Source organism: Cervus elaphus, chromosome 20, assembly GCF_910594005.1.
Source record: "Cervus elaphus chromosome 20, mCerEla1.1, whole genome shotgun sequence".
In the NCBI taxonomy this organism is placed as follows: domain Eukaryota; kingdom Metazoa; phylum Chordata; class Mammalia; order Artiodactyla; family Cervidae; genus Cervus; species Cervus elaphus.
In genome coordinates this window covers 113986363-114013719 of record NC_057834.1, presented here as the reverse complement: position 1 = coordinate 114013719, position 27357 = coordinate 113986363, and the positions used below count along the sequence as shown (strand labels likewise).

General features: G+C 38.3%; 1 protein-coding gene across 3 annotated transcripts in view; it reads left to right on the top strand.

Moving 5' to 3' along the window:
* The window catches only part of ZYG11B (zyg-11 family member B, cell cycle regulator), a 74895-nt gene that overhangs the window by 7411 nt on the left and 40127 nt on the right, over window positions 1-27357 (top strand). Inside the window, exons 1-3 of one of the 3 annotated variants that reach the window (XM_043876104.1) lie at window positions 19761-19868; window positions 20135-20300; window positions 25177-25931. In XM_043876104.1, coding sequence (XP_043732039.1) covers window positions 20288-20300; window positions 25177-25931 — 768 coding nt within the window. In that variant the 5' untranslated portion in view covers window positions 19761-19868; window positions 20135-20287. Of the gene's footprint in view, window positions 1-19760; window positions 19869-20134; window positions 20301-25176; window positions 25932-27357 lie in introns of those variants that run through there. The other 2 variants (XM_043876103.1, XM_043876105.1) reach the window with 2 other exon arrangements.

Here is a 27357-nt window from a genome sequence, read left to right as displayed (position 1 = left end):
CCTCGTTGTACATTACATGTGCTTTGGATACGGGAATTACTTTATGGTGCTAGTATTTTTAATGAGGCTGGCTGTCTCCCCAGATTATGAACTCTCTGAGGGTAAGTACAGTATTGTGTTTTTTCAGCTTTATGTCTTAAACAGTTGGTATAATTCCTGAGACTGAAAGAGTGTGTGTACTTTGTAGAGAATTGCATAAGGTAAGATGTGAGTCATGAAAAAGGGGGAAATAGATGAACACTTTGTACAGGTCCTCTGAGGAGGGAAAAAGAGTTTTGATGGGTAAGAAATTTTGGTTCAGGTAGTTTCTCTTACTAGCATAAGTAGTAGTTTTGACCCGGGATAAATGTTTCTGTCGAGAGTGTTCATCAGGAAGAGCTGGGAAAGAAGCCAGATGATTTTGAGATGAATTGCAAAGCACCATCCCTTGTATACATTTGCAAATTATTTGTCTATAGTTTGTAGAGGTATCCTTCCAAAGAATAGAATATTTGAATACAGATAGTAAAGAATCAGTTACTGGTAAATGTAGAGGAGTAGTTAAATTATTTAAACATTTTGTTAACTGTATAAAGATCTTTTTTCTTTTTTCGTATCGCCAGTTCTCCCTTGTATGAACACTTTGCTTAGCTCTCAAAAGCATCTTCATGCATGTTCAATGTCATAGTCTCCTTTTCTAAGGGCATTTTTAAAAAAGTTTCAGTGCTCTTGGTTATGTAATATCAGTTATTTTCTTTCCATAGGCCTTGTGACCTTTGGCAAGTCATTTCACTTCTCTGTGCCTCCAATTTTAAATCTCTAAAGTGAAAAGGTTATATTAAATCCTCTCTCTGTGACCTCTTAACCCCTGTTAAAAAATGTAGTAAGATTCTAACATGTTAAAGGTAAATATTTTAGTTAAGTAGGTACATTATATTACCTGTAGTGGCAGACTGCTTTAATAGGTTTTAATTTCGGGTGAACCTGAGCTCTTACCTCCATTAATATACTATCCAACTTTTCACAGCAGAAACCCTTCTTTCAATTATGTTAATATTTCCATAGTATGTTAGTATTTTAAAGGCATTTTCATACACATCCCATTTATTCCTCAGTGCCATTTTGTGAGGTAGTCAAGATAGAGGTTTAGCAGATAAGAAAACTGAGAAGCTAATTTCTTTACCTAAGGTCACACAGCTACTAAATAGCAGAGCTGGGACTAATGGCAAGCCCAGCGCTCTTTCCATTATTAACCCAGCTTCTCTGTTTACCATATTATATTTCAAAACTAATGCTAGTAGTTAAGAGGAAATAATGCTAAAGGATCTCTTTGAGTTAGTGATTGCTATGAACTGCTCATCTGCTAAGTGACTGCTGACCTGAATTTTTGTTCTGTTTCATGGAATAGCTTTATTACATGAGCTAAGATGGAAGGGAAGGGGATTTATTTACCTTTGCAAGTCTTGACCTTTTGTAGATTCAAATCTAGCTTCTTGCCCTTTAACACAGAACCCTTTGCCACACTGGCCAAGCCTTGAAGTGATACATGCAAGAAGCTTGCCTTCAGTTCAGTTCAGTCGCTCAGTCCTGTCCAATGCTTTGCGACCCCATGAACCACAGCACTCCAGGCCTCCCTGTCCATTGCCAACTCCTGGAGTTTACCCAAACTCATGTCCATTGAGTTGGTGATGCCATCCAACCATCCCATCCCCTGTTGTCCCCTTCTCCTCCTGCCTTCAATCTTTCCGAGCATCAGGGTCTTTTCAGATGAGTCAGCTCTTCACATCAGGTGGCCAAAGTACTGGAGTTTCAGCTTCAACATCAGTCCTTCCAGTGAACACCCAGGACTGATCTCCTTTAGGATGGACTGGTTGGATCTCCTTGCAGTCCAAGGGACTCTCAAGAGTCTTCTCCAACACCACAGTTCAAAAGCATCAATTCTTTGGTGCTCAGCTTTCTTTATAGTCCAACTCTCACATCCATACATGACTACTGGAAAAACCATAGCCTTGACTAGACAGACCTTTGTTGACAAAGTAATGTCTCTGCTTTTTAATATGCTGTCTAGGTTGGTCATACCTGCAACTTTATTTGGTGTCTAGGGATCTCTGAAGAGTAGTTGGTGGTTTTTGCTTGTTTTGTTTTTTTTCTTGCCATACTGCACATCATGTGACCAGGGATCGAACCCATGTTCCTTGCAGTGAAAGCATGGAATCCTAACCATTGGACTGCCAGGGAATTCCCTAGTTGGTATTTTTTAAAAAAGAAAATAACTCCCCTCAGTCCATGCCGAATAATTGAAAGTATCTGTACCCTTGAGAACAATATACCTGTGCCTTTATTACTAGCACAAGGGGGGAAAACTCCATAAATTAAAAAGAGATATCCCATAGAGTACTACTAAAACGAGGAGTCAAAGATTGTTTCAATATCTTGAAGTGTCTTATATCCATGAAGTCAAATGACACTGTCTGCTTTTCAATCCCATTGTTTAATTTTATTGCTAGACTTGGGACTTAATATTTCTCTCTGAACATATGGTCTCTTTCTCTAGGGGCAAATAAATACTTTAAACACACCTAACAATAAGTTTGCGTTGACTGTTCATTTACTCATTCAATAAACATTTAGTGCCTATCTGTTAGACATTCTTGTTGGCACTGGGAATATAGCAGTGAACAAAACATAGTGTTTGTTTTATGGAGTTTGCATTGTATAGTAATAGCTAACAATTATTGAGCATTTATGGCTTCCTTGGTGGCTCAGATGGTAAAGAATCTGCCTGCAGTGTGGGAGACCCAGGTTTGATCCCTGGGTCGAGAAGATCCCCTGGAGAAGGAAATGGCAGCCCACTCCAGTATTCTTGCCTGGAGCATTTCATGGACAGAGGAGCCTGGCGGGCTACAGTCCATGGGATCACAAAGTGTTGGACACAACTGATTGACTAACACACACACACACACACACACACACACACACACACACACACTGAGCATTTAATATATGCCAGTCACTGTTCTAAGTGCCGTACATCTAAAATTTATTTATGACAACAATCCTGTGATGTAGGTGCTGTTATTGTGTGTTTTTATAGATCAGGAAACTGAGGTACAGGGAGATTAAGTCCTCATGCCTAAAGTTACATCGTTTTGTAAGTGGTAGAGCTGGCATTTTAATCCAGGCAGTCTTACTTCCAAACCCACACTTTTCACCGCAGTATTTATTGCATAGTCCCTCAGAGAGACGTCAGTAAAAAATTTATTTCTAATACTGAAATTGTCAAGTTTGTGATCTTTGTAGTCACCTGGTTATTGGCCCAATCTTTAGGAAAAAGTCATCTGGGGATATAGAAAAACCAAACCACTATCAGAGCCTTTGTTTTCTATTGGATGATCTGTCAGTCCTAGGAACATTTCAGGTAGGAGATAAGATCTTGAACCTGATTCATGAATCAGAACCGAGACAACTACATAAAGCCAGGACCCTAACACCTAACATCACGCCATTGGTGAAAACATAGAGTAAAAAATATCTGCCTCATGGTGTAGGGAAACAAAGGAGCTTACTTGTCTTGACATGGTCTCTGGATGGGAATAGTCTCTCTCTCTCGAGAATTTACAGTCATGAACTTTCTGCCTTATGTGTCTGAAACTTGAACTTATATAACTTGTGCAAGATCATGGCTATTAAGTAGGAAGGGAACATTTACTGAGTAATTACTCTGCCAGGCATTGTGCTGGGGGCTTTAAAAACAGTTTCTCACTTCATCCTGACAATAGCACCATGAGATAAGTACTAATATTATCCCCATTTTACAAAGGATAGGACAGAGGATCAGAAAAGCTAAATAATTTGCAGTGTAACACCACTGAATTCAAATCCAGGTCACGTATTCTTCCTACTAAGCACAGGGTCTCTGGAAACATCATTTCATTTTTGTGCCTCAGCTTCCTTAACTGTGAAATGAAATTTGTAATATTTTTCCTTTTACTTCATAAGGTTATTATAAGTATCAAATAATATAAAGAATGTGAACTTGATTTTTTTGCTGTTAGATACTATTCCTGGTATCATCCATAAAGTGTATTTTTCCTTTTAATTAATTAATCAAAAGGGAGACCTCATTATTTAATAGTTTTGAAGTCCACAAGGTCTGTCTTGAGGAGTTAAGGCAGTCTTATTATTTTTTGTATCAGATGTTTCCTGAAGTAGTTTCTTGAGGAGAAATAAAATTAATTCTGAGATAAGTTGTCATCTAGTAGCTTACTAATTCATTCAACAAGTAAGTTATCTGATGCATTTTTTGGACTTTAGGTCCTAAGTGTAAAAGATGCCTGATGGATGAGGACTTCATTTTTTATCACTCTAGCAGCAGTGGAAGCCCCAGTCTCCTCCAGCAGTAGATTACAGTTGGAGTATGTAGTCAATTCCCAATGTTCCCCATGTCCCCACTTGCTAGAAATGGATAGACCACTGCTCAGAATGCTGAAATGCTTCTTTGACCCTGGTGACATAGTAACAGAGTGAAGCTTTTACATATAGAAAACAAACCAACCAACAAATTATATAACTAACTCATGGGGAAGTGACTGAGTATCCCTCTAGCTGAATATTGCGTAGATGACTAAATACATCAAGAAAGGAGAATATAAGAAAGAAAATTAAAAAATTAGGAAGATTAAAAGAAAGCCATGAGAAGGTTAGGAAGAACTGATGAGTATCAGTGTGTGATTCCTCAAAGACTCTTTAGGAAGAAGTCTGTTCTTTTGTCTTATACTTGGAAGTGTTGCAAATCTCCTACTACATACGTACAAATATAGCTTATTGTATTTCCCATAATTTGGAAGAGAGATTTGTAATCAGTGCTTCAGCATTGTTGTATTGAGGTGGTGGTATTTTTTTTTTATTGTTACTAGTTTTGTGTCTTAATTAAAAATTATCATTGATTTAATCTAGTGTGTGGTTATATATATATGTATTTGTACTAATAGAACTTTTGACATAAAAATTTCCAGATTTAGACTTTGACAGTGTTTTGTAACTTGAGTAGGAAACATCCATTTTTCTCGGTGAAGCAAATGTCTGTAAGATTCCCTTATAGTGATAATTTTAATATGGTTTTGCATTGGAACTTGGGAACCAGGAGGGATGGATAGGCTATGAGGTCTTTTTGCCCCACTTATGTGGATCTTAGACAAAAAGCATTTGAGAACTATTAACTTTCCTTGAATTTGTAGTCTTGAGAGGGAGACGGCCATCTAAACAAGTAAAAGTTATACAGTGGGTAATTGTAATAGAACTGTATAGAGAATGTCATGTGATTATATCACTTGTATTTTGGGATATGAGGAACAGCTTCATGGAGCAGTGGACATGTGTCCTGGCTGTTGTAGTGTTGGAAGGAATTCGATAGCTGAGAGGTGGAGAAGGGCACTCTAAGGAGAGAGGACATCATGTATTAAGAAAGGGAAGCATGACCGACTACCTCTGGTAACATTCCTTCTCTGAACCTCAGCTTCTTCAACAAAGATAATCTCTTTTCTCCTTACTTCATAGAATCATAATGATTGTTTTCAAAAGACTTCATATTTATTTATTTATTTAAAATTGTTTTTAATTGCACTGGGTCTTCATTGTTGCACACAGGCGTTCTCTAGTTGTGGTGAGCAGGGGTTACTCTCTAGTTGCAGCATGCGGGCTTTTCATTGCAGTGGCTTCTCTTGTTGCAGAGCACGGGCTCTAGGTGCTCAGGGGCTCAGTACTGTGGCTCGTGGGCTCTAGAGCGCAAGCTTGGTAGTTGCGACACATGGATTTAGTTGCTCTGCAGCATGTGGGATCGTCCCAGACCAGGGATTAATCTGGTGTCCTGTGCATTGCAAGGTAGATCCTTAACCACTGGACTACCGCTGGACTACTGAAAAGACACCATAAATTGAAGAGTTAGACGGCTGTTAAATGATGAAGGTGTGGACCTACATCTTGGCTTTTGTAGTGCGAACTGTTAGTCTCTTTATTACTTTTTTTCCCTTTTCCTCATTTGAAAGCCTTCTGTGTCTCCCCTAGGTAGTGTCATCTCAATACCTCTCCTAACTTCCGTTCAGTCCAGTTGTTCTTTATTTTTGTTGTTTTTTTTCTTTTGTTGTTCCTTCAAGATTCTGGTTTGTGGCGTCTAAAGACAGGAGCAGAAGAGAAGATACATGTTTATATACCTAGCTTTAATAGCAGGAAAAATTCTTTAATTGTTTATGTATAACTATTTAAGCTCTGATCCTTGTTGTTTAGCCTCAGAGCAGTGTCATAATCTATGGAACACAATCCTTCAGCCAAAAAGTCATTTAGTAATAACTCAGAGTCTTTATTTGCAAAATTTTTGGACACCTGAAATAGAACAGAGTTCACAGATATACTTCTTAAAATTCCCTTTTTATTTCCTATTTCCTTTCCTTTGTATACATCATAACCGTCCCCCTGCCTTTCCCCTGAAGCCCTTCTCAAGATGCCCTTTCCATCCCAGTCCATCATTGTTAGATGGTAAAACCTGGGAAATGTGTGACTGCATAGGGAAAGGGTGTAGGAGCACTGGTGAGAAGTTATATTATGACCAATTTAGGAAAAATAAAAATGTGTGTGTACATGTGTGTGGGCTTCCCTGGTAGCTCAGCTGGTAAAGAATCCGCCTGCAACGCAGGAGGCCCTGGTTTGATTCCAGGGTCTAGATGATCCCCTGGAGAAGGGATAGGCTACCCACTCCAGTATTCTTGGGCTTCCCTTGTAGCTCAGTTGGTAAAGAAACCACCTGCAATTTGGGAGACCTGGGTTTGATCCCTGGGTTAGGAAGATCCCTGGAGGAGGACATGGCAACCCTCTCTAGTATTCTTGCCTGGAGAATCCCTATGGACATAGGAGCCTGGTGGGACTGCAGAGTTGGACATGACTGAGCGACTAAGCACAGAACAGCATGTATATTTTCATTCATAAGTAATATAATTTTAATTATATGTATAATTAAATATAAAAGGTCTATTATAAAGTCTAATATGAAAGGTCTCTTCTTACTAGTTTGAATACATATACTGAAAAGTATAACTGTCATTGATAAAATAGACACTGATTTTTGGTTATTTTGAAATATTTGAAAAGCACAAGTGTGAACACAGCTCTTTTTTTCAACATTTTCACAAGTTTTTGGTTTTTTTTTTTTTTTTCTTCTCATTTTTAATAACTGATACTTTCAGGGACTTCCCTCATGGTCCAGTGACTAACACTCTGTGCTCCCAAAGCAGGGGACCAGGTTTGATCCCTGGTCAGGGAACTAGATCCCACATGCTGCAATTTTAACCCAGTCCAGTCAAATAAATAATAAAAATAAATATTATTTTTTAAAAAATAATAATTTGATACATTTAGAAGACCATAGAAAACATTTATGTAAGCCATGAAACATAGTAAACAAACGTCTAAAAACCAGCATCCAACTTAAGAAATAGAGGATAACCACTGTCATTTTTTCCTGTGTGCCCCATTCTTTTATGCTACTTCCACCCACCCCCAAAGTATCCACTATCCTTTTAAATTTTAAATCTTTCCCTTGCTCTTCTTTATAGGTTTGCTATAACATTGTTTAGTTTAGAAGTAGCTATATAATCTTCTGAAATTTGCTCAGTCGTGTCCGACTCTTTGCGACCCCATGGACTATACAGTCCATGGAATTCTCCAGGCCAGAATACTGGAGTGGGTAGCCGTTCCCTTCGTCAGGGGATCTTCCTAACCCAGGGATCGAACCCAGTCTCCTGCATTGCAGGCTGATTCTTTACCAGCTGAGCCACAAGGGAATCCTATGGCTGTATAGATGTTTCGTTGAAATCTTGCTGCATATACAGTTTTTATTTAGCTTAGATTAACTTTATTCTTAGCATTTTACTGTCTTTAACCAACAAAGATCTACTGTATAGCACATATACAGTGCTCTACTCTGTATTATGGGCCAGCCTGGATGGGAAGGGGGTTGGGGGGAGAATGGATACATGTATGTGCATGGCTGAGTCCCTTAGCTCTTCACCTGAAACTGCCACAATATTGTTAATTGGCTATATCCAAATACAAAGTAAAAAGTTTAAAGTTTGGGGAAAAAAAAAACAACAGAAAAACTTAGCCCAAGCAAACTCAAAGGTGTTTGATTTTAACTCAAGAAAACTTGAATTCTGAACAAAAATTATTACTCTACTGCTGGAAAAATTCATTTAAGAATTCACATAACACATATCTAAGAAGTAAAATTTTTTTCCAGAAATGAAGTTTAGAGACAAAAAATAAAAATAGCTTTGACATTGTATCCTTCTCACACATACACATAATTGAAATTGAACAACTTTTTGTTGTTTCATCATTTCAGAATAAAATGTGAAAAAGATACTTTAAAGACTGGGTTCTAAAAAAGAGTTACTCATAAACTTATTATTATGTAATTATCTGTATAGTTGATATACCATAATTTGCTTGCCATTTCCCCCCTATTTTAGAATTTGTATATGTATTTTAGGGGGGAGTTTAGAAAAACTGTGAATAAGTCTCTTTGTGCAAATTCCTTTGTTAACATCTCTGGTTATCCCCACCCCCCACCCCCTTTTTTTAAGATTTTTTTCTTTTTTGTTTCTGGTAAATTCTTAGATGAGGCCCTGGATCCAGGGACTGGGTGTTTTTAAGATTGTAGTTAAGTCTTTTATATCCAGAGAAATTGTGACAATTTATACTTTAAGCAGCAGTATTTGAGAGGACCAATTTGAGGGTATACTTAATTTGAATGATTCACAATGTCAGGATTTTATCCAGTTCTAGAAAACTGGATAAAAAAAATTAAAGAGCTGTGCTGTTCTTTCAGATTGTTGTTATTTTTCCTGTTTTCCATAGGATATTTTTTCAGCCACTGTTGAGGGACCACGTCATTCTGCCTGCTCTACATGTGATAGTTAATTACAGGGCTTAGTTATCCTGTCTGATCACTCCTCTGAGAATTTATCTCTTCTGTGACTCAGCTGTCACCAGTAGGGGGTGATATTTAAATCTGTATATTCAGCTCACTTCTTTCACAGAAGCATTTTTAGTTCCTTTTCTGTCCTTACCTTACCTAAGCAGACAGACTCTTCACAGCCATAACAAATTCCCTTGAGGAAATAAGTTTTGCCTTGTCTTCTTTTCAGTCTTGTCAGTGAGATCATGGGAGTGTTAATTCCTATTTCATTTTTTATTTTCTAACTTTTTTTTGACAATTTCAGACTTTAAAAAGTTGTAGAAATAACATGAATTCTCATATAGACATTCACCCAGATTCTCCAAATGTTAGCATTTTATCTTGTGCGCTTATCTGTGCTGTTTCTATACACACACACTTGGTTAACGACTACTTTAAATCATGGCGTGTTTTATTTTTTTTTAAACCTCAATTTCTCTGTTTTCTACCCATTTCCCTCCTTCATCTGAGAGCACTCTATGGAATAGGAAAAATTAGAATTAAATATGTTGGTTCAAGGCCTAATTCTACTACGTTTTTAATTCGATGAACTTGGGTACATTGTTCTTTCTGACCTCCAGTATCCTCATATACAAAATAGTGTCTATTATACCAGCTCCACAAGTCTGCTATGAGAGCCAAATACATGTCAAAAGGATTCTGTAGGAATGCTGGTCAGTCCAGAGAACACTCGAGTATCTAGGAGAGTGCCAGGCATTATGCTGCTGCTGCTGCTGCTAAGTCACTTCACTCGTGTCTGACTCTGTGTGACCCCATAGACAGCAGCCCACCAGGCTCCGCCGTCCCTGGGGTTCTCCAGGCAAGAACAATGGAGTGGGTTGCCATTTCCTTCTCCAATGCATGAAAGTGAAAAGTGAAAGTGAAGTCGCTCAGTCATGTCCAACTCTTCGAGACCCCATGGATTGCAGCCCACCAGGCTCCTCCATCCATGGGATTTTCCAGGCAAGAGTACTGGAGTGGGGTGCCATTGCCTTCTCCGGCATTATGCTGCTGCTGCTGCTAAGTCGCTTCAGTCACGTCCGACCCTGTGCGGCCCCAGAGATGGCAACCCACCAGGCTCCCCAATCCCTGGGATTCTCCAGGCAAGAAAACTGGAGTGGGCTGCCATTTCCTTCTCCAGGCATTATGCTGCTGCTGCTGCTGCGAAGTCACTTCAGTTGTGTCTGACTCTTTGTGACCCCATAGACGGCAGCCCACCAGGCTCCGCCATCCCTGGGATTCTCTAGGCGAGAACACTGGAGTGGGTTGACATTTCCTTCTCCAAGGCATGAAAGTGAAAAGTGAAAGGGAAGTTGCTCAGTCGAGTCCGACTCTTCACGACCCCACGGACTGCAGCCCACCAGGCTCCTCCGTCCATGGGATTTCCCAGGCAAGAGTACTGGAGTGGGGTGCCATTGCCTTCTCTGAGGCATTATGCTAGGCACTGGGAATTCAGAAATCAGCACCTGTTTCCTGTTTGGTCACTTACTGCATCTTGTCAATTCTTCCTTCAAATTGTTTTTCACTTTGTTTTTGTTTTTTTTTTCCCCCATTTTCCTTGCTTCTACCCTAATCCACAGCATTATCACCACTAGTGTGAGTCACTGTAACAACCAGCTGGTCCCCAAGTTGTTTTTTGGCATTTATGCCAGTGCCAAACTGATAAGTGTTCTGAGTATGGTAAAGTATGGGGCTTCCCAGGTGGCTCAGTGGTAAAGAATCCCACCTGCCAATGCTGGAGCTGCAGGAAACTCAGGTTTGATCACTGAGTGGGGAAGAGGCCCTGGAGGAGGAAATGGCAACCTACTCCAGTATTCTTGCGGGGTAATCCTGGGAACAAAAGGGCTACCATCCATGGGGTCTCAAAGAGTCGGACAGACTATAGCAGCTGAGCACATGGTAAGCGGGGGTGCGTGCGTGCTGTCCCTTCAGTGGTGTCAGACTCTTTGTGACCCTGTGGACTGTAGCCCACCAGGCTCCTCTGTGTATTGGATTCTCCAGGCAAGAATACTAGAGAAGATTGCCATTTCCTTCTCCAGAGAATCTTCCCGACCCAGAGATCGAACCCATGTCTCTCACATATTATAGTGGAAAAGATACAGACTTCATAATAAGAAGATTTAAGGTTACATCCAGAGAAGGCAATGGCAACCCACTCCAGTACTCTTGCCTGGAAAATCCCATGGATGGAGGAGCCTGGTGGGCTGCAATCCATGGGGTCTTGAAGAGTCGGACACGACTGAGTGACTTCACTTTCACTTTTCACTTTCATGCATTGGAGAAGGAATTGGCAACCCTCTCCAGTGTTCTTGCCTGGAGAATCCCAGGGTCGGGGAAGCCTGGTGGGCTGCCATCTATGGGGTCACGCAGAGTCGGACACGACTGAAGCGACTTAGCAGCAGCAGTAGCAGCAGGGTTACATCTTTGTCCCTCTTCTTACAAATAGTGTGACTCTGGGCAAATCTCTTTACCACTATTCCAATTTGAACTCTTTCTCTTTTAACATGTAAATATCAAGGAGTGTGCTGGGTGCTAAGGATATACAAAAAGGGTTAATATGTTCCTTGAACTTGAAGAGCATCATGATCTAGTAGGGGAGACAGATACAGTCATAAATAACTATAGTGTAACAGAAATTATAAAAGAAACTGCCTTTGGAGTCAGAAATAAAGAGCAGCTTATGTAGTGGTAGAAGCACAGCCTTAACTCTGGAATCAGATTGCCTGGGGTCTAATCCTGGCTTTGGCACCTATTAGCTATATCATCCTGGCAAATTAATAACTCCTTAAGTTTCAGTGTCTTCATAGAATAGGGGATACTGGTACAATTTTAATGAGAAGGAAATGGAATTATATATGTAATGTACTTAGCATAGTTTATTGCATATAGTACATAGCATATATGAACAAACAAAGCCCTATGATTATGATATTATTATAGTATAGTGGTTTAAGAGCTTGAAAATATAGGTTTGGCCTCATTTTTTAGTTGGAGTTCCAGTTTATCAACATGCTGGCCATGTGTGTGTATATCTATATGTGTTTTTTTTCTTTAGCCTAAACCTCAGTTTCTTCATTAAAATGTATATTGTAATGGTGCTTGATTCATAGAACCTAGAAATTCAAAGAGCTCATGTATCTAAAGAGCTGTGAAGCAGGATCTGAGACAGTGTTTCATGAAAAATGTGTGTGTGTGCGCGTGTCACTACAATGATAGCCCTTGTAATTTTTATTCTTGCTCTGCCTTCTGCTGGCTCTTTTCTCTTTCACAGTAAATTAATCTTTCTGAGCCTTAGTTTACCTGTTTTGTTCAAAGCAGGTTGTTCTGAAGATTGCAAATGTATATGTAAAGTTGCTGGATTGCACCTGTCCCCACACTGCTGTCATTCAATACATAGTAGCTAGCAGGGCTGGAGCGACTTAGCAGCAGCAGCTAATAGATAATGGTGCAGATTAATCTCCCAGGTGCTGAGTAAAATTAATTCTGCCCTGGAAATTAGGGAGGGCATCATAGAACTAGTGAGGTTTGACTGATTGCTGAAGGATGTGTCAGATTTTGCCACAGAGAAGGACTCATCTAAAGTTTTAGAGATGTGAAAATGCTTGATACAGTGCTTAGGAAGAGATGGTAAATAGTAGGTTGCATTAGGGAACATTCAGTTTTGTGTATCTATTTAGTAACATGTTTAGAGGGAGAAGGGAACAGTAGAAAATGAGGCTGGGAAGGAAGGCTGGAACCAGTTAGTAAAGGTTTTGGATACCTTGCTGTAATGTTTATATTTTATTCTCTAGGTCTCTTTGCCAACTTCCTACATCAGAGGAAACTTGATTTCCTGGGAGATAGAAAACGGGTTTACTTGAAACCAGTGTTACAGATAGTAATTTCTTGATAATTTTGTGTTTTATCTTAAAATTCATGCAGTTTTTTTGCCTTTTACTTAATACATTTGTTTCAGTACAAAAATATTTTTATTTATTAGTTACATAACTTGGTTCCCTTTCCCCCAACCTCCCATACTCTTATCCCCTCAAATAATCTTTGAGTGTGTTTGATGTTCTAAACACACTCACCCAGGTTTCTTTCCCCTCCACCTGTGTTTCCAGTGCTATGCAAAATGCAGTGCCCCTCCGTCCAGAACCTAGTCCCCAGGGAGCTCCAGCAAATCTTTAAGCTTTACAAAAAAACAGAAGGTAACATTTGGAAATACAGCTAAACCATATAGCCCACTCCATTTATTTATTTATGAAGTTCATTTATCTATTCTATAAAATTGTTTTCTTTAGTTAAAAAAAAGTGTCAAGTTAATACTGTAGATTTAATCCCATGGCACACTCCTGCTGGGGAGCCTCTTGAAATGTGTTCCAAACATGAGAACTGTGGTTATGGATGATACGGAACCTTTGAAATTTTTTTAGAAGAGTGATAGGATAAAAGCTATGCAGTGAAGAGTTGGATTGGTCCAGATTGAGTAGAAGCCATTTCAGTTAATTAAAAAGACTTTTCTCGTTTGTTCTTCCTAGAAATGTAGTCTTTGAACTGTGTGGATTACCTTATGATCCAAACGAAATCAGACTTGGCCTCCTCTCCCTCCTGCTTTTTTTCTGGTAGGAGCTTTGTTTTTGCCTTGCCTGGAGTATGCCTAATTGATGAAGGGAAAAATCTCCCTGAGCAGGAATTTTCAAGAGATGAATTGTTTAGACACCGAATTTCGGCTTCTGCTTTATCCTTCCTTTGTTAGTCCTTTGCTGCGGTTGTCTATTTAAAATAAAGGGAATTCCCTGGAAATTCTAGTGGTTAGAAGGTACTTTCACTTTTCACCATAGCCCAGCTTCAGTCCCAGGGTGGGGAACTCACGCCTTGATGTGGCCAATAATAATAATAATAATAAAATTAAAATTACTGATCTCTCAATACTTCTGTGTTTGCTTAAAATACGGAATTTGAGGAATCACAGATGGCAGTATAGTTTTTGGAGGAGATCTCAGATAACCTGAGTACAGTTCTAGTTTTGTCACTGGCTTGATATATATAACCTCTCTCTCGTTTTTCTTTAAATGAAGATGATTTTCCTTGTTCACATCACATAACTGCTTTCAGTATCAGGTGAGATAACATATTTAGAATTTGTATATAAAGCTGAAAGATAGTATATTATGCTGGATAAGGGCATAGGCTCTTGGAGCTACATTTCCTGGGTCTGAATCCTGACTGTGACCCTTGCAAGCTGTGTTTCCAGACATACTGCCATTATTCTGAGTTCTTTTGTTTCTATTTATCTCATTGAATCCTCACAACAACTTTATGAAGAAGGCATTATTATTATCTGCATTATAAGATGAGAAAACTGAGGAGCAGGAAGTTTAGATAACTTGTGTAGTGTCACACAGTTAGCAAATGAAAAGTTGGGATTTGCACTCTAGTTCCAAAGCCCGGGTGGTTAACTATTAGGCACATGTACTGCCCAATAGAAGAGCAGCTGACTAGAACAGTATTATTATGCTTACTAATAGGAATTAACATAGAGATAAGGTGAAGTTTTCTCTGAAAAGGAAAAATTCGTGGGGGTGAAAAAATTGTTTTTGTTTGTGGACATATTTTATCAATTGGAAAAAATTTTTTAGAATGATTATTTCAGTATTCTGAGTGTTCATATATTACTTCCCTGGGTTTGTTCTGTTAAAATGACTTCTAAAAATTATGTACCCAGAGAGTTCATGTCTCATCTCTGACAGTTACCCAACTTTCATTCATTTTCTTTTGTAAAATAAATGATTATTTTGAAACGTACCAACTGAGGTCAGAGGGTAGTTTGTTTCATCTGGGTGATGAATTGTAAACATTTAGAAAGATGGTACAGTGAAGAGTAGAAAAAGCAGGAAGAATTCATACTTACAACACAGGAAGTAAGACAGAAAATGCAAAATTCTATGATGCAGAAGTTGAATTTGAAGAATTACTTCCTCTGAACTTTTTCTTATGTGTTCTAGCTATATCTGGCTGCAGAGAAGACAGGGGTATATGACCTTTGTTACAGATGGTCCTATGCCCAAGTAAAAATAAAAGGTTTATTAACATGGAAGAAAAGAAGACCAAATTTCATGGTTGGTAGCTCACAGCCTCTGTTACATTGGGCCAACCATTTAACTTTTGTGAAGTCTGTTTTCTCATCTTATAAATAATATCTTTGTTGTCCACTTTACTCAGTTATTACAATATCAAATGTGTCAGTGTGAAAGCACTTTGTAAACTGTAAAATATGTAACTTTTAATAACTTTTAATTCTAGAAATCACATGGTATATAGAAAATTTGATTTATTCATATAAGATCAGTTCAGTTCAGTTCAGTTGCTCAGTTGTGTCCGACTCTTTGCCACCCCATGGACTGCAGCACGCCAGGCCTCCCTGACTATCACCAACTCCCGGAGTTTACTCAAACTCTTGTCCGTTGAGTCGGTGATGCCATCCAACCATCTCATCCTCTGTCATCCCCCTCTCCCCCACGGCTTCAATCTTTCCCAGCATCAGGGTCTTTTCCAATGAGTCAGTTCTTCTCATCAGGTGGCCAAAGTGTTGCAGGAAGGGGGACCCCTACCAGGGCCCGAAACTGGGCTCTTGTCTAACACTCGGAAATGAATTGTCCGAGGAGACACATGCTGACAAAGCAAGAGATTTTATTGGGAAAGGGCACCCGGGTGGAGAGCAGTAGGTAAGGGAACCCAGGAGAACTGCTCTGCCGCATGGCTCACAGTCTTGGGTTTTATGGTGATGGGATTAGTTTCCGGGTGGTCTTTGGCCAATCATTCTAATTCACAGTCTTTCCTGGTGGCGCACGCATCGCTCAGCCAAGATGGATGCTAGCAAGAGGGATTCTGGGAAGTGGACGGACAGGTAGTGTCTCCTCTCGATCTTTCCCGAACTCTTCCGATCTTTCCCGAACTCTTCCAGCTGGTGGTGGCCTATTAGTTCTGTATTCCTTATCAGGATCTCCTGCCATAAAACAACTCATGCAAATGGTTACTATGGTGCCTGGCCAGGGTGGGTGGTTTCAATCAGTGTGCTTCCCCTAACAAAAGTATTGGAATTTCATCTTCAACATCAGTCCTTCCAATGGATATTCAGGACTGATTTCCTTTAGTATTGACTGGTTGGATCTCCTTGCAGTCCAAGGGACTCTCAAGAGTCTTCTCTAACACCACAGTTCAAAAGCATCAATTCTTCTGTGTTCAGCTTTCTTTATAGTCCAACTCTAACATCTATACGTGACTATTGGAAAAACCGTAGCTTTGACTAGACGGACCTTTGTTGGCAAAGTAATGTCTCTGCTTTTTAATATACTGTCTAGGTTGGTCATAACTTTCCTTCCAATGAGCAAGCATCTTTTAATTTCATGGCTGCAGTCACCATCTGCAGTGATTTTGGAGCCCAAGAAAATAAAGTCTGTCACTGTTTCCAGTGTTTCCCCATCTATTTGCCAGGAAGTGATGGGACCAGATGCCATGATCTTAGTTTTCTGAATGTTGAATTTTAAGCCAACTTTTTTAGTCTCCTCTTTCACTTCCATCAGGAGGCTCTTTAGTTCTTCACTTTCTGCCATAAGGGGGGTGTCACTGCATATCTGACGTTATTGATATTTCTCCCAGCAATCTTGATTCCAGCTTGTGCTTCCTCCAGCCCAGCGTTTCTCGTGATGTACTCTGCATATAAGTTAAATAGGCAGGGTGACATTATACAGCCTTGACATACCCCTTTTCCTATTTGGAACCAATCTTTGTTCCATGTCCAGTTCTAACTGTTGCTTTCTGACCTGCATACAGATTTCTCAAGAGGCAGGTCATATCATATATAATAACTGCTAGCAATTTACCCAGAGTTAACTACTGTTAATATTTTGATGTATTTATTTCAGTTTCATATTTATAGTTTTGTAAATAATTTTTGTGACAACTTTATTGATATATAATTCACATACCATTCAGTTCACCCATTTGAAGTGTACCCAATTCGGTTTTTGATATACTCATAGTTGTGCAACTACACAGTCAATTTCAGAATATTTTCAAATATTTCAATATTTCAATTTCAAAAAGAACTATGTACCCATTAGCATTTACTTCTCATTTTCCTACAACCGTTCCTCTCCATTAGCTCTAGGCATCCACTAATCTTTCTGTCTGTATAGATTTGCCTATTCTGGACATTCCATATAAATGGAATTCTGCATTATATGGTCTTTTGTGACTGGCTTCTTTCACTTAGTATAATGTTTCTGAGATCCATCTGTGATTCCGTAATACAATGCAATAGTGTTTCATTGTGTAAGTATACCATGTTTTGTTTATCCATTCATAAGTTGATGATATTAGGCCATTTCCACTTTTCATCTATTATGAATAAAGCCTTTGTAAACATTTATGTTCAAGTTTTGTGTAATTTACATTTTCATTTCTCTTAAGTATATACTTAGTGGAATTGCAAGGTTATATGGCAATTGCTAGATTTTTTAAACATTTTAATTTATTTGTTCTTGGCTGTGCTGGGTCTTTATTGCTGTGTGGGCTTTTCTCTAGTTGTGGAGAGCAGGGGCTACTCTCTAGTTGCAGTGCCTGGGGTTCTCATTATGGTGGCTTCTCTTGTTGCAGGCTCTATGATGCACGGGCTTCAGTAGTTATGGTATGTGGGTTCAGTAGTTGCGTCTCCTGGGCTCTAGTGGGCAGGCTGAATAGTTGTGGTGCATGGGCTTAGTTGCATGTGGGATCTTCCCCGATCAGGGATTGAACCCATGTCTCCTGCATTGGCAGGAGTCTTCACCACTGAGCCACCAGGGAAGCCCCTGCTAGATTGTTTTCCAAAGTGGCTATACCGTTTTACATTTCCACTTGCAGGGTATGAGAGTTCCAGTTTCTTCACATCTTCACCAACACTTGTTTTTATCTGTCTTTTGGTTATAGCCTTAATAGTAAGTGTGAGATATTACTTCATTGTGATTTTGATTTGCAGTTTTCTGATAACTAATGATGTTGAATGTCTTTCATATGACTCTTGGTGATTTGTATTTCTTTGGAGAAATGTCCATTTAGACCTTTGCCTTACTCTGGGTTGTCTTTTTTTTTTTTTTTAAACTTACATTTTTTGGGTTGTCTTTTTATAATTGAGTTGTAAGAATTATTTGTATAATCTAGGTATAAATCCCTTAATAGATACATGATTTTCAAATATTTTCTCCCATTTTTTGGGTTTTCTTTTCACTTTCTTGATGATGACTTTTGATGCAAAAGTTTTTTTGTTTTTATGAAGTCCAGTTTATCTGCTTTTTTCCTTGGTTGTTTGTGCTTTTGATATCATGTCTTAAGAAGTCATTCACCAATTCAAATCCAGGAAGGATTATACCAATGTTTTCTTCTAAGAACCTAATAGTTTTAACTTTTACCTTTGGGCCTTTGATCCATTTTGAGTTAATTTTTATATGTGCTATGAGGAAGGATCCCATGTTCATCCTTTTGCATGTAGATGTCCAGTTATCCCAGCACTGTTTGTTGAAAAGCCTATTTTTTTCCCCATTGAATTGTCTTGACAGCCTTGTTTAAGTCAACTGACCGTAAATATTGGAGTTTATTTCTGATCTTCCAGTTCTATCTCATTGGTTTGTGTGTCTGTTTTTATGCGAGTACCATCCTGCTTTCTTTACTGTAGCTTTATAGTAAGCTTTAAAACTGACAAGTGTGAGTCTTCCAACTTTGTTGCTCTTTTCAGAGATTGTTTCAGTTATTCTAGGTCCATTGTATTTCCATATGAATTTTAGGTCAGCTTTGTTAATTTCTGCAAAAAAAGAAGCTGGAATTTTTTAGGGATTGTACTGAATGTAGATCAATTTAAAAATATTGTCTTCTGATCCATGATATGAATGGATCAGAATGAATGGATGACTTTTATCAGGTTGAGGAAGTTCTATAAACTATGTATTTTTAAAAACTTACCTTGTATTATGAATATTTTTGTATTTGCGTAATATATCTTTGAACTATAATTTTTAATGGCAGCATATTATTCAGCCATTAAAATGTCACATGTGTAGTATCAGTTTAATATGGTTAAGAGTTGTGTTCCTGAGTCATATTTTTTTTTTAAGGTATTTTTATTTATTTATTTGGCTGCATCAGGTCTTCGTTGTGGCAGGGATCGAACCTGGGTCGCCTGCATTGGGAGCTCAGAGTCTTATCCACTGGACCACCAGAGAAGTCCCCCTAAGTCAGTTTTTAATTTGAAGTTACACTTTGTCAGTTACTGTGTGTAGAATACTTAGATGTTACTTTTCTGAGCCAGTTTTCAGTTATACAAAAATGAAAATAGTGCTTCACTACTTAGTAAAGTAGGGGTGAGGAATGACTGAAATCATGGATAGTTTATGTTAAACACTCAGCAGAGTCATACAGAAAGCACCTAATGGATGGTAGCTGCTATAATTATATTTTAGTTATATTACTGTTATTAGGGACCTTAAAGAGTGTTTATTTCTGTAATCAAAACCCTTATACTTAAATCTTTGTGCTTATTTGATTAGTTCTGTATTCCTCAGATTGGAATAACTGGGTTAACCTTTTTCTTTTTTGAGGGTAACACCTGTAGCACATTCTTTCCTCCAAATAAACTGATCATATTTGAATTGTTAGGTTGGGATGGGAGTTTTGTGGGAGATCAAGTTGGAAAGTAAATTGGGGCTAGATTTTGGAAGGACTCGGGCATCATCAGTTTAACGATCGATAAGATTTTTTTCTTTTGTGTTCAGGCCCATGCATCCCACTGATGTTTTGAGCAGTAGAGCGTCCTGGGATGGTAATTTAGGAAGATTTCTCTGCTGTGCCATCTTCCCTAACCATCCTTGCTGTATGTTTACATGACTACCCAATATATCCTATACTATAGTATTTAATAGACTTTTAGTAAAAATGTGTTTAAATGTTTCTCTTCTCCTGCTTCTTGAGAACATGGATCATATGTTGTATTCCCACTGCCTAACATGGTATCTTGCACATGGTAGACACTTGAATAAAAGTACTTGTTGAACAAGTAAATGAATCTTTTGTTCTCTACTTTTCTGGAAACTAACTTGTTGGCTTTGGTTTTCCCTTTGTTTCTTCCTGGGATCCAAGGAGGAGGCATCTCCTTATTCCTTACTTGATATCTGCTTGAATTTCCTGACTACTCACCTTGAGAAGTTCTGCTCAGCAAGACAAGATGGAACATTGTGTCTGCAGGAACCTGGCGTATTCCCACAGGAGGTGGCTGATCGGCTACTTCAGACCATGGCTTTTCATGGTAATAAATAAACAGAGGAAACAAAAATTATGCCCTTTTAATTAGCATTGGATTTTGAAGTGCTGCTGTGGCCATTTAATTATTTTCATAGAAATAACAAAAACCTAATTGAGGAAAAGGAATTCATTTATTTTTGCCTACCTTGCCACTTATAGTATAATTTAAATAAGCATTTTCTTTTCTAACCTGGCAAGTCCTTTTTTTTTGTTTGTTTCTTCTATTTTGTTTTTGTGAGAAGCTATTCGCATGGCAAAAATAGCTTCTCTCCCAAAATAGCCGTTTGGAAGTCAGCTGGTCTAAAATACCTTACAGTGTTATTCAGCAGCAAGAAAATCAATAAATGTTATAATGGAAAAACTAGTTTATGCTTTTGATCTTTGAAACAGGAAATCATAGCTAATGTATTACTTCTGTCTTCAAAAACAAATTCTGAAAATAAATTGTGAAAGATTTATCTGTGAAGTTCTGATTATGCACAATATATTGAGAATTTTGTTACCTATGTATAAGTTCTAAGTTGAAAGAGATTCAATCCCTTTATATATTTAGGATGTGTAAACTCTTACAAGTAAGAAATACAATTTTTTCCACAACTATAAAGTAGAATAAATATGGCAGTAGTGATAATTATCATTTATTAACTGCCTCTTCCATATAATATTAGTGCCAGGCATTTTATACTTTTCTTGAATTTTCTCAAAAACTTACAAGGTAGCTCTTTTTTTTTTTTTTTAATATTTATTCATTTATTTAGCTGTGCCAGGTCTTAGTTGTTGTGTGTGGGAGCTTTCATTGCAGCCTGTGGGGTCTAGTTCCCCAACCAGGGACTGAACCTGTGCCCCCTGCATTGGGAGCACGGAGTCTTAACCACTGGACCACCAGGGAAGTCCCTAAGGTAGCTATTTTTATCCTGTTCGTATACAGGTAAGGAAACTGAGGTTCAGAGAAGTAACCTGTTAAGAGTCACACTGCTAGTAAATGATAGAGTCCTGGTTCCAATGCAGATCTGTTTTATTCTAAATCTGTTTCCTTTTCACTGCCGCACAACATTCCTACTCCTACATTAGAGGTATTCTTGCTCCTGGATGGCTGAATATGGTATATACCCTTTTGTTGTGACTTTAAATATATATGCCCACACATACATTCAAATATGTTTATAATTGTTACATTTTACTAAATATAGGGACTAGAAAGGACTTCCCAGGTGGCTCAGTGGTAAAGAGTCCACCTGCTAATGCAGGAGACAGAGGAAACTCGGTTCGGTCCCTGGGTTGGGAAGATCCTCTGGAGGAGGAAATGGCACCCACTCCAGTATTCTTGCCTGCAAAATTCCATGGACTGGGAAGCCTGGTGGACTACAGTCCATGCCAGTTGCAAAGAGTCAGCCACAACTGAGCAACTGAACACACATACACGTATTATATATACTTAAAGTCACAGCAAAAGTATATCCCATTATTTGATATATGTGTGTGTGTGTCTATATATAGAGAAACAAGAGAGAGCACACACAAATGCAGATAGTGCGTCTGAAGGAAGGGTGGGAGGAAGAAGATGTCTGAATTCCTTGGTTTTCACTAAAGTTGCTCAAGTCCGTAGTCTCTTTGGATTCTTCCAACCTGCTGAAGGAATGAGGGTAAATTTCATTAGGTATTATCCACATTTAAGTGAAAGATCCCTTACAGATAAGATTTAAAATGTTACGCTAGTGCTAGCATTTCTTTCTGGTCTCAATTTAATGATTACACTTAGCAAGTTCAGTTTAAATATTTGTGCATATAACTAGTCTTGTAAATAAAGAATAAATGTTAACTGAAGTTTTTAACTTTCCCCAATTCCTTTTGAAATATAACTATTGTTGATTAATAATAGCAGCTAACATTTGTTGAATGCTTATTATATACCAGGCACTGGTGAATGCTTTATATGAATAAAATAATGAAAGTAGTTTTTAAGTGCATATAACTAAATAATTGTCTTCCAGAGTATGTCTTTGGGAAGCTATATGCTTGATCAAAATGTGTTTTCTACCAGTTTTCTTCAAACTGACTTCAAATGAAGAAAGTGAGGGTCAAGAGAAATAGTGTGCTGCCCCATTTGTGTTTCCCCCATGTGATTACCTGTCTTATTCATCACATGCACGAATTCTTTAATCTCTTTGTAAAAATCATATCCACCTTCAAATAGTCAAGAGTGGATACTGCTAATGATACTGCAAAAGAAAAACCTCTGGACTGCTAGATAGTTTCTTATTAATGCATTCAAAATTGCTAATATAAGCCTTCTAATAGTGCAATGATTTTAAAAAATAATTTGTTTTAAAAAATTTACTTATTTACTCAATTCAAAGGATTAATGATATTGGTAGCAGTCCGTATTAAAATAAGCCTGATACTAAAGGGTTTTACTCACTTCATTGTATGATTCTCTTGTCATACTCTTTGCTCATTGTATCTGTTGTCTCATTGCTAAAAATTTTCCAGGAAATGTGTGTATAAGATCTAGGAATCAGAATAAGAATTTTACCATCTAAAAAGATAATGCCGTTTAGCTGTTATTAATATAATATCTAACTATTAGCTATTAAGAATGTAATGTCTCATATGAATATTGTAGTGCTATAGTCATCCATGGACAGGTCTTTTATGTGAATGTAAGTTTTCATTTCTTTGGGATAGATGCCCAGGAGTGCTACTGTTGGGTCCTATTGTAGTTGCATGTTTAGGTTTTTAAAAACTGCTGCACTGTTTGCAGAAGGGCTATGCCATTTTACACTCTTACCAACAGAAGACTGACTCAGTTTCTCTGTGTACTTGCCAGCATTTGGTGTTATTACTATTTTTTTATTTGAGCCATTTTAATAGGTGTGTAGCCATTTCTTCAAATACTTTTTCAACCCTGCCCTATTCCTCCACTCTTCCTGTGACAAATAGCTGTGTTCAAATTTTTTTCAAGTCTGTTTTTTTTTCCTGTTCTTTAGATTTGGATAGTTTCTATTTTTTTTTTTTTAAATCTTTTAGTTCACTAATTCTTTCCTTTGTTCCTTTTATTCTGTTGTCGAATGCAACCATTATTGTATTTTTCAATTCTAAAATTTTCCTTTGGTTCTTCTTTATAACTTCTTTTCTGAGGCTTTCTGTTTTCTGTTTGTTTCAAGCTTGTTTGTAATTGCACAATTAAGCATTTTTATGATGGCTCCTTTAAGACCTTCATGGAATAATTTTAACATTGCTGATTTTTCAGTGTTGACATCTATCGTCTTTTTTCACTTTGAGATCTTACTGGTCCTTTGTATGATGAATTTTTATTGAAATCTGGACATTTTGGATATAGTGTTATGAGACTGCTGTTTTTGTTTGTGTCTCTGACACCACTCTAGCAGTGGAAGGTGCCCTATTATTGCCAGATTGGGATAAATATTCTTGTTCCCCACTTGACTTCTGTTGACACCTGAGACTGAGTGCTTCTCATTACTCATTACTGCTCTGCAGGGTATTGGCGTTCTGGTTCCCCACTAGTTCTTTACTGATAACCTCCCTAGCTGAGAGCCATGTGAGTACTTCATTTCTCTTCTTCATTTGGCCTCCACTGACAGCATGTCGTAGGGAGGTGACCTCCTTACTTACTGTTGGGCAGTGATGAAGTCTCAACTCTCCACTAGACTTCCTTTAATACCACCCCAGCTCGGAAAGGGAGAAGCACCTCGTTACTGCCAGATGGACATGGAAGTCCTGGCTGCATACTCGACCTTCTCCTAACACTTCTCTGTGGGGAGATTGTGGCAACTAGTTATAGCAGGAGTGAAAGTCTAGGTTCCCCTCTTGACATTTGCTGGTGTGGATGAGGGTGAGGTTTTTGTTTATGTCTCTGACACCCTCATCCATATCAGCAAATGTGCTGAGATAAAGTAATCACTTTACTTCAGTCAAACACTAGAGACCTAATGATGAACCAGAACACCAACCCCCTGCATAGCCATAATGAGGAGCACTACGTCTCTGGCATCAACAGAAGTCAAGTGGGGGGACAAAAACATTTATTCTTGCTAGGCCGCCCTTTTCCTGGTACTTTGACTAGAGTGAGCAGATTTTGTGGCCCCGGCAGGGGAGCAGCTGTTTTTGTGTGTGCTTGTTGGTATTTCCCAATTGCCAGCCTAAGTCTGGGATATATGGCACAGGGAAAAAAACCAGGAACTCCACCGCATTGTTCTTTGTGTCCCGAGATCTTTAGCTGGCCTGCTTTCTTCTCTTGATCTTTCAGTGATCTAGCCTTATTCCTTGTCTTTTCCCACTTCCATACGTAAAGCTTCAGAAATCAACCATGTTCCCACTTGTATGTAGGTTTTCCCCTGTATTCTTCATAAATTCCCCTCAGCTTCTTTCTCCATCTTTGAATTTTTCCTTCATCTTTGAAGGACCATCTCAAGGATCACCTCTTCCATGGAGTCTTTTTCAGATCTCCAGGCATGGTAAATTACTTCCTTTTCTTTGCTTTTGTGATACTTGGGTCTGGTATACCTTTGGCTAGAACTGGGCATGTAGCCCCATCTAAATCCAAGGATAGGTTGGAAAATACAACTGTGCATGTGTCTAGTAATGGGTGGAGAACCAGATATTAGTGAATAGCAGTAATGCCTAACACAGTCCTGATTCTGCCATGTGCTATTTCTGTGCTCTTGGAAGACCACTTTTTTAGAACCCCAGTTTACTCATCTATAAATTGTAGATAATCACGTTCTTACCTCACTGAATTGTTATGTCTATTAAATGAAATACTGTTACATGGTAATGCTTTGGAAGTGTAAAGTATGCTGGAAATTTTAACTATCCTTTAACCATTTTTTGAAGTTAAAGTACTGCTTGTTTTTTCCTAGGTCTCCTGAATGATGCAACTGTAGGTATTTTTAGGGGCAACCAGATGCGCTTAAAACGAGCTTGCATTCGCAAAGCCAAAATCTCTGCTGTTGCTTTCCGGAAAGCCTTCTGCCACCACAAGTTAGTGGAACTTGATGCCACAGGTGTGAATGCTGACATCACGATTACAGACATCATCAGTGGGCTTGGCAGTAACAAATGGATCCAGCAAAATCTCCAGTGCCTCGTGCTGAACTCATTAACTCTCTCCCTCGAAGATCCTTATGAGCGGTGCTTTAGCCGACTTTCTGGCCTTCGAGCATTAAGTATCACCAATGTTCTCTTTTACAATGAAGACCTGGCTGAAGTTGCCTCATTGCCAAGATTAGAGAGCCTGGATATTTCTAATACCTCGATCACAGACATCACGGCTCTGCTGGCCTGCAAAGACCGACTCAAGTCTCTAACCATGCATCACTTGAAATGTTTAAAAATGACAACTACCCAGATACTGGATGTTGTTCGAGAACTAAGACATCTGAATCATCTTGATATTTCAGATGATAAACAATTTACATCAGACATAGCTCTTCGGTTACTAGAACAAAAGGACATCCTGCCCAACCTCGTCTCCTTGGATGTTTCTGGGAGGAAGCATGTGACAGACAAGGCTGTTGAAGCTTTTATTCAGCAACGGCCCAGCATGCAGTTTGTAGGTTTGCTGGCCACTGATGCTGGCTACTCTGAATTCCTCACAGGCGAAGGACATTTGAAGGTTAGATTTTAAAAATATATTCCTTTGTCAGGCTGACCAATATTTAGTTTGCATAAGACTCCATTAAGGTGAATGTCTAATAATATATAAATCATATTCATGAAACATGACATTATATAGTGGAAAGGCCTTGCTTTAGAGTCTGAATTAAAATTCCAGATTATTTGCTTCATGGCCCAGAGCAAACTATGATATAACTTTTCAATTTACATTTATTTATAAAATAGATATGACTCTTACCTGCAAAATTATTCTGAAGATTAATAATTATATATATAAAGTGCAAGTCATGTTGTAGGCCCTGGGTAAATGATAGTTCTCATGGTGATAATATTTAGATATTTTGAACCACTTAAACATATCATATCTAAAGGATCGCTTCAAAGAAACTAGGAATGCTCCTTTGTAGAAAAGAGTATCTAATGGGAGAGTAAGTTCTCCAAGAAGATCTCTATTGTAAAAATGGTAAAATCCTTCTCTCCTTAAGGTTTCTCATGCGTAATGGTTTAAATTCCATTTGGGAAACATCTACTGAACTTGGTACAACTTGAGATTGAAAGATAAAAAAGATACAGGATTTGCTTCCAAGGAGCTTGCTAGTAGTGGTAATGTTATGATCACAAACAACTCTAAAGCCAAGGATCAGTATAGTTGCTGTAGGAGAGTAGGAGAAACTTTTTCTCACTGGAGAATTTTGGTCTTGATAGAAGATGGTATCTGAATCAGACCTTGAAGGAGAGAACTGTAACAGGCTTAAGGACAACTAGTATTTTTCTAAAATACATTGTATTCCATAAATGCCTTATATTGTATATGGTAATATCTATAGATTGATGTTAACTCCACTTTATAGATGAGAAACATAGAAATTATAATTTACTGTTAGTTAGAACCAGTGTTTGGATCTACATCTGTCTAATTTCAGAGCCCCATTTTTTTTCCTCTACTACTTGGACCAAACCACTTAAGTCGAAGCATCATTTGATTCTACCTGGTGCAAATGGCAATATTGAGTTCTTTCTTATGGCTGAGTAGTATTCGTGTGTGTGTGTGTATACCACACCACATCTCCTTTATCCGTTATCTATCAATGGACACTTAGATTGTGTCCGTGTCTTGGCTATTGTAAATAGTGCTGCTGTAAATTTGGGGATGCATGTATCTGTTTCAATGATAATTTTCTCCAGATATATGTCCAGGAATGGGATTCTGAATCATATGGTAACTCTATTTTTAGTTTTGTAAGGAACCTCCATACTATTTTCCATAGTGACTGTACCAACTTACATTCCTACCAACAGTGCAGGAGGGTTCTTTTTTAGCAATCAGTATCGATCTCAAAAAAGGAGAAGGAAAGGTTAGCGATAGAACATTTTAAAACATGTCAGTTCTTATATTATTTGTAAATTTAGACTTTAAAAAGTAG